The following is a 7,446-nucleotide window of genomic DNA, read 5'->3' as shown; positions in this document are numbered from 1 at the left end:
CATCCCCAAATAGCAGTGCCAATGCAAGGGCAGCAAGAGACACCCTTGAGGAGAAATGAACAAGAGGCAACAAATGAAGGTACGGATTCTTTGTTTTCTTTATCTAGTCATGTTGATGACCCTGTTTATTTAGAAGATGGAGTTAAAAATAAGAAATGGACAGAACCCATGAATGGGAGAAAGGAATTAAAGTTCCTTGAAGATCTGTTTAAAGAATATAGAGTTCGATATGTAACTCTTGCCAAGATCGCTGAGATGGGTTTCACTGCCAACACCCTTGTCAATATGACAGAGGAAGAGATTGAAGATTTGATGAAGACCCTGGAAGAACTCTATCATATGGATGTTCTTATAAGGGAGAGATATGAAATTAAATTTGCCATAAGAGCAGAGAAGGAGCAGGTAGCAGATATTCTGACCAAACCATTGGATCAGAAAAGTTTTGAAATTTTGATGAAGTGTCTGGGTATGACTAAACGCCCAGCAGTTGAAATTAAGGGGGAGTGTTGGAATATTAATTCCAACTGCAGGCAGAGTTTGCGGACGCAGACCGGGACAACGACGGCAACAGGAAAACCACTTCAGCAAAACCACCTGACACTCATCGGACCGCCTTTTGCTGTGAAGCTGTTTCCGTACACACAAGCCCGATGCAATAAGATTTCTCCACGCGTCCTCTGTACGTTTGCAAAACCACTGCTCCATCGGAACGTAAAGCTTGGTCAAGTAAGGGCTTCCGATATCCTTCACAACCGCCCGATTGAGTTCATCATTATCCACCGTCGATTGCAACCAAGCTGCCAGCAAATGAACTTGACGTGCTGTAAAAGCTTTGTGTTTGACCGCAGTATTGTCAGCGAGGCAATTTAATGATTTTACAGCGGTTCGTAAATTTGTTGGTGAGGATTTTAATTTTATTATTTTTCTATCAGCGAGAGGTATGGCCATAGAAAAGCCGTATTCACATGTTATATTTTTTTATGCATTGTATATGCATTGCAATAAAAAAAAGAAGGAAGAAGACCCGCACAGCAGTGCGAAGGCAGAATATATAGAACAGGTGCAGCGTGAAAGAGGTAGAATGCACAGCAGTGCAAAACAAAAAAAAGACAGCGTGAATACAATATAGCTTTTGGAATAAAGGAAGTTTTTAGTTGTTCATTCTGAAATGCATATGGACTGCGCAGCAGCGCGATGGTAATGTATTGCCCTGTCTTGATTTGTAGATCATGAAATGAAATACACGCAGCAGTGTGATAAAAAGGTTTTATGTTGTTCATTGCATAAACAATGTAATGTATTTCCAAGGAATACGCGATAGCGCGTGAAGGGGAGAAAAGAATTGCACAAGCAGTGCGAATGTAAGGGAATTTCATTGAGAGATAGCAAGAGGGAGCACACAGCAGTGTGTTGATTTTTCCTAGCAGAGACAGAGTTCTCTTGGTAATGCACAGCAGTGCAGAGAAATTGTGGTGGTTCGTTGAGAAAGCAAGGTAAGGGAAGCACGCAGCAGCGCATGAGAAAATTTACACATCAGTGTAAATGGTGTGAGTAAAGAAATGGTTTTTCACCTCACAGTGAATGTAATGTAAGAAATTCTTACAACATATGTAAGAATTGGTTTTTTACAGGAATATATGTAAAAAGGTTTTACAGCAGTGAATGTAAATGAGAATTTTACCCAGCAGTGTAAAATATCAGGAGGAGACAGAGTAACTTTTGTTGGTTAAAATATATTTTGGTAAATCCCTCTGAGTGAAAGAGGATGAAGTTTGTATCAGGCATTATATTTTTAATGAATACAAATATTTGTGTGGATGTGTAATATTCTGTTCTCATAAATCTATTTTAAGCTTCCCTGTGCAAAAGATCCTGTGGTAGAGAAACAGAGCATTGTCTCTGTGTGTGTTCAGTTTGTTTGTTTTTGGGATTTTACCAGAAAATTCCCCAACAGTGGTATCAGAGCATTGTTATGCTCTGTTGAATTTTGTTTGAAATCAGCAGAAATTTCCAACATTATCTATATGGTCGCTACACATGGCACACACCTTCCGCACGTTGGGTGGGCACCCGTTGCTATAATTCGTTGCACACTGATCGGTTGAACATGTTTAGGCGCCCCGCTTTAGTGCGAGCGCATGCCCTCTCAACTTGCCCTCACATTTGATTAAATGCGCCCATTGCTCGTCTGTGCAACTCGCCCTCAGTTATGTGTGTTTGGCTTTCGACTCTCTCCGAGTTAGTTCGGGGTCATGGGTGCTCGCCAACTTGAGGCCCTAGTAGTATAATATCCAAATCGCAAGTTGTAACACTTTATGCTAATAAATAATGCATTATAAAATGGTAGAATTAAAATCACACAACTAATGCTATATATCCCTGCTAGTGTTGAAAAAATCGGTATAGATAGAAAATCGAATTCCAAAAAAAAATCTCCTCACAGTTCCAAAAAAATTAGCAAAAAGTACTAAACCATAACAAACATTAAAAATAAAAAAATATATATTAATTTTTTTAAATAAAAAAAAAATTGGGAAAAAACAAAAAAATCAAGAAAAAAATCATTAATAAAAAAATTTGAGATTTTTCAGCACATCCCTGCAAAATTATTAATTTTCTCAACACTGATTAATAAAAAAATTTGAGATTTTTCAGCACATCCCTGCAAAATTATTAATTTTCTCAACACTGATTCGTACCTTGGGAGATTTAATACACGCTCATTATCAATCCATCTTTTTTTTCCTATAAAACCAATATTATCCATTTTAGCTGTAGGTCTATCTTAGATAAATGAAATCCCTTGAAGTTGCAAACCTCTCCTCAAGCTTCTCCAACCTAAAAGAGAGCTCACTTCAACATATTTGATCTTTCAAGAACACGCAGTCTAACCAGGTCACAATTTTTCTCCGAAAATAATAGAAATTAAGCCACGGTTTTAAGAAAACCTAGCAGAAATTTTTGAAAAATCGACTGTAAACCTCCAAGATTTTGGGTGCACCTAGGGTTCTTAATGGTGTTGACTCTATTTCTTCCATGAAAAAAGAAATATAAACATTACCACAATCAGATTTCTTGAAAAAAATTTCGCCAAATTTCAGTTAAAAATTCTTCATCTAGATTAAATTGTGGGCTCATTAGACAACACCATCCCAAAATATATTAGATGAAAAATTAAACTGAATTAAAATTAATTTACACTAATTTTAAATATATAAACACAAAAACCCACATTAAAATATTTAGAATAAACTCCAAATTTTAGAACCAAAAATCACCATAATTTAACACTATCATTTTTTTATCATTTACCCCCTCTCGTATACGTGTTGACTTTGGACTTCTCTTACACTCCCGACAATCATATGCATCGTAGGAGCAAACTCCGCCAATTTTTATACTTCAAATACTGTTATCCACATTTATGTGGATGAGATTTGCCAGAAATACTTCATATCTATGACTTCAAGGGGATATGCATGGGCAAGCTCTACCGATATTTATACCTCAAATAGTCTTATCCAGATTTGAAGCTCTACCGATAATTATACTTCAAATAGTCTTATCCAGATTTATGTGGAAGAAATTGCCGAGAATACAATTCTCCCCTTCATATGTATTAATTGCGGCGTAGGTTGGTTATTGTGTCAGCTCTCGGTGTTATATTGAATCCATGATCACCAGTATTTCAATAACAATAGTTTTCGTAGTAAGTCTTCCGAATCTGTCCCGCCGCGTGAATACCCGAGCATATCTTCTAGAAAATCCTTTACCCCTTTTTACGGCATCAATGATTCATTCATGGGCCAAAGCCAAGAAAATCCATATTCATAGGGATGCTGTTGTTTATGCTTAAAAAACCTAATTTAGGGTATTAACTTGATTCCTTCAATCTAATGGAGGTTCTTGAACTATTTAACACTAGCTACGCTTCAATGTCGCTCATTCTGTTGCAGTTTGGGAATCATTTTTGTCTTCCCAACGCTTTTTCTATGCCTGTCATCTGCTCATTACATCGCTTTCTGGCTTCCCTCCCTCAATTTCTCTTCTCCGTTATCGTTATTATCGGCTGTGCCTCGCTGTTTCCCTGCTCCTTAAGCTTGGACGCGCAATATGAGTACTGCAAAAGTAACAGTAAATGTGGGACTTTCAATATAGGGTATCCTTTCGGTGTAGGAAATCGTGGATGCGGCCTCCCTAACTTCCAGCTCGACTATGTGCAGAAGTCAAGTTTTGTTATCTCGATTCGTGGCCGGACTTACACAGTAGTAGCGTTTGTCTCTTCTACTATATTAGTTATTATCAGAGGTCAGAATTGCCATTTTTTAAATCACAGCAATAATAATGCCATACCGTCTTCAGAATTTGCAGGCACCTTCTTCACATTTAAGGCAACAGAGACCCTCACGCTATACGCGTACAGATGTAATATACAGGATCAGTCAGATCCCTTGAAATGTAATGCTAGTGTCTATTACACCTTGTACGAGAATAAAAATTCCGCTCCTGCATGTTCTGCAGGACAAGTAATTGTTAATGCGTTAGTAGTACAATCGGTTCCCAGAAATGAAGTCTGTAAATCATGTGAGGCGAGTCATGGGATATGTGGTTATAACACTTCGGATTCAACTCCGACTGCGCGGTTCGTTTGTTATTGCAACGATGGACCCCGTACTGACAGATGCCCCAGCCATGGTATGCTTTATATTAAATTTCTCTAATGCCCCTTGGAACTGGTAGTCTAGTTAAAATGTTGTGAATTTAACCTGTGAGATCCGAGAAATGGGATTAATATAGGTCACAGTATATGGCCCATCTTCATCCTTCTCATTTGAAAACTCCAATATTAATATCTATAGGTGTATATAATGAACTCAATTATTTTTAATTATATGTATATCTGGATCCTTCCCATTATTTCTGATGGATGTTATGGTTGCGCTACAGGTCCTCGAAATACAGCCAATATAACAGTAATAGGTAAATTTATTATCTCTTTCTTTTCTGTTTATCCGTTTTAACCCTACCTTGAATCCCTGAACTTATCTCGGAATCTGTTATTCTCTTCCGGGTACTTTACCGATAGTCAGATTGATAGATCAATCTCTCCATTCCACGGCAGGTTGCTTCGTCGGAGGAGCTGCGCTTATAGTGGTAGTGTACTACTTGTATTATCTGAAGAACGTAAAACCTACTCCTCATGGCCGTCATCCTAGAATTTTGCCTCAGTGCGAAATGGGCAATTTGCCAATATTCTCCTATGAAGCACTTCGTCAGACTACAAATTGCTTCCACAGGGAGAACGAACTTGGCGTTGGAGGGTTCGGGTCGGTCTATCTCGGTAAACTTTATGACGGGAGACCTGTGGCCATAAAGAGACTTTATCAGGACAACTCTAGAAGCGTCGAGCAGTTCATCAACGAAGTGAAAATATTTTCGACATTGAACCATCCACATGTCGTTCGTCTTTATGGCTGCACCCCTGCAGACAGTCCAGAGCTGTTGCTCGTATACGAATATGTCCCAAATGGGACCCTGGCCGATCATCTTCATGGCGATCGCAAAAGCCCCAAGGGATTACCATGGAATACCCGCTTGAACATTGCTATTCAAACTGCCCAGGCCTTGGCTTTCCTTCACGCCCTTGATCCGCCTATATTCCACAGAGATGTGAAATCCTCTAATATTCTCTTGGACGAGAATTTGGATATCAAATTGGCTGATTTTGGGCTTTGCAGGCTTCTGCCTGTGGATGCCTCACATGTCACTACTATTCCACAAGGCACACCAGGGTATGTTGACCCAGAGTACCATCAGTGCTATCAGCTGACTGAGAAATCCGATGTCTACAGCTTTGGGGTCGTTTTGATGGAGATCATCTCTGCCAAAATAGCGATGGACATAAATCGGAACAGAAGGGAAATCAACCTTGCTAACTTGGCGATAACGAAGATTCAAGAAGGGGCTTTGCATGAACTAGTGGATCCGCAGCTGGAGATTGAAGTGAATCCAGAGGTGAAGGTAATGGTAAGTGCAGTTGCAGAATTGGCCTTCAGATGCCTGGCGTCAGAGAGGGATGACCGGCCGGATATGCAGAATGTTGTTGCCCAGCTTCAGCAAATCAGACATTCTTGTGGTACTTCAACTGGTCGACGTCCACAGTAACAGTTGGGATCCTCTTCCAAAATAAAAAGCCAAAAGTAGCGCCATTGTCACCCATCTCTGCAGAAGACAAAAAGGCGAGGTCAAGCTCCACTCTCAAAATCAGTGCATAAATTTCCCAATAGAGTTTGATGTGCAACTTTCTGCTTTGCTTAAAATTCAAGCGGTCGGATATAAACTCCCGGATGTAATGATCACATCTAATTTTGGTTGTTTGTTTTATAATATTTTATCGGTTTTGTTACTTGTATGGAAGCCGAAGTCGTTATTTTGAGTAGGCCTTTCTGCCGTTTTCGTCGTCTGTCGTCTATCAATCAATATTGAAGAACTGCAATCTGTCAATCACAGTTACATGCCACGTGACCATTCTGCTCACCCCATGGAAACCCGCCATGTTCTCATATGGCTTCTGTTTTTCCATTACCGCAGCTGGTTTCCGTTTTTCCATTACTGCGCACTCACAGTTGAAATGCTTAAATTATTGAGAGGGAAAATTGAAATGTTTTAATTATTGTGCTGAGAGGTTTATTTTACATTATATAGTTTAGTAGGTGGAGGTGTTTGAGCACAGAGGCTCATGTTACCAGCCAGCATAATATATAAAGAGGTGTAAATTTTTAATTTTTTAAAATAAAGTTTATGTTTAAATATAAAAATAATATCAGTTATAATTAAAAAAAATAAATATGTTATAAATTATTTATTTATATATAAAGTAAAAAAGATTGTAGTTAAATTTTTTATTTGGTTATATATATTTTATTTAGTATTTAAAAATATAATTTAAACAATTAAACATAACACACTATATTTTTCATTTTAAAAAATGAAAGTGAGTTAACCTATAAAAAGGTATCATATTAAATACATAATTATAAATTTATATGTTTTTAGTAAGAGTTTAAATTTAGAAATGGTTAGTTCCATCTTTGGAGTTGATATTAACTTAGGATCATAAATATTATTACGAAAATTCTCCATAGTCTTTTCCATGATTTTCCGTAATTTTCATAATTTTTATATTATTTATTTAATTTTTAAATATGTTTAATTGCTATATATTCTGGTTTGCTCCTCTATCTTTCAGCTAATAGCGTTGGTTGGACTGAATTGAGAAATAAGCACCGATAAAGGCTTGCAAACAGGCCGCCAATAAAATACTCTCCCTGTTTCCTATGCACAGATGCTGCTCACAACCGTTTGAACAGCCGTTGTAAGAACAAACTGTTGACAGAGTAACTGCCATTGCTATGAGCAAGTAGCTGCCTCCATGAAGATCACAAT

At 38.0% G+C, this 7,446-nt stretch overlaps 1 protein-coding gene across 1 annotated transcript; it reads left to right on the top strand.

The window, feature by feature from the left end:
* The first annotated feature begins 3,549 nt into the window (after positions 1-3,549).
* Positions 3,550-6,509, top strand: LOC149175702 (LEAF RUST 10 DISEASE-RESISTANCE LOCUS RECEPTOR-LIKE PROTEIN KINASE-like 1.2). Its single transcript, XM_089422935.1, has 3 exons — positions 3,550-4,695; positions 4,948-4,980; positions 5,123-6,509. The coding sequence occupies exons 1-3, from the start codon at positions 3,897-3,899 to the stop codon at positions 6,163-6,165; spliced, it is 1,875 nt and encodes a 624-aa protein (XP_089279061.1). The 5' UTR covers positions 3,550-3,896; the 3' UTR covers positions 6,166-6,509.
* Positions 6,510-7,446: the final 937 nt, after the last annotated feature.

This window comes from Pinus tabuliformis, chromosome 4_1 (genome assembly GCF_031772625.1).
Source record: "Pinus tabuliformis cultivar Carrire ecotype Pingquan chromosome 4_1, CPIR1, whole genome shotgun sequence".
NCBI classification, from domain to species: Eukaryota; Viridiplantae; Streptophyta; class Pinopsida; order Pinales; family Pinaceae; genus Pinus; species Pinus tabuliformis.
The sequence above is the reverse complement of the archived record's forward strand: the minus strand, read 5'-3'. Positions and strand labels throughout refer to the sequence as shown.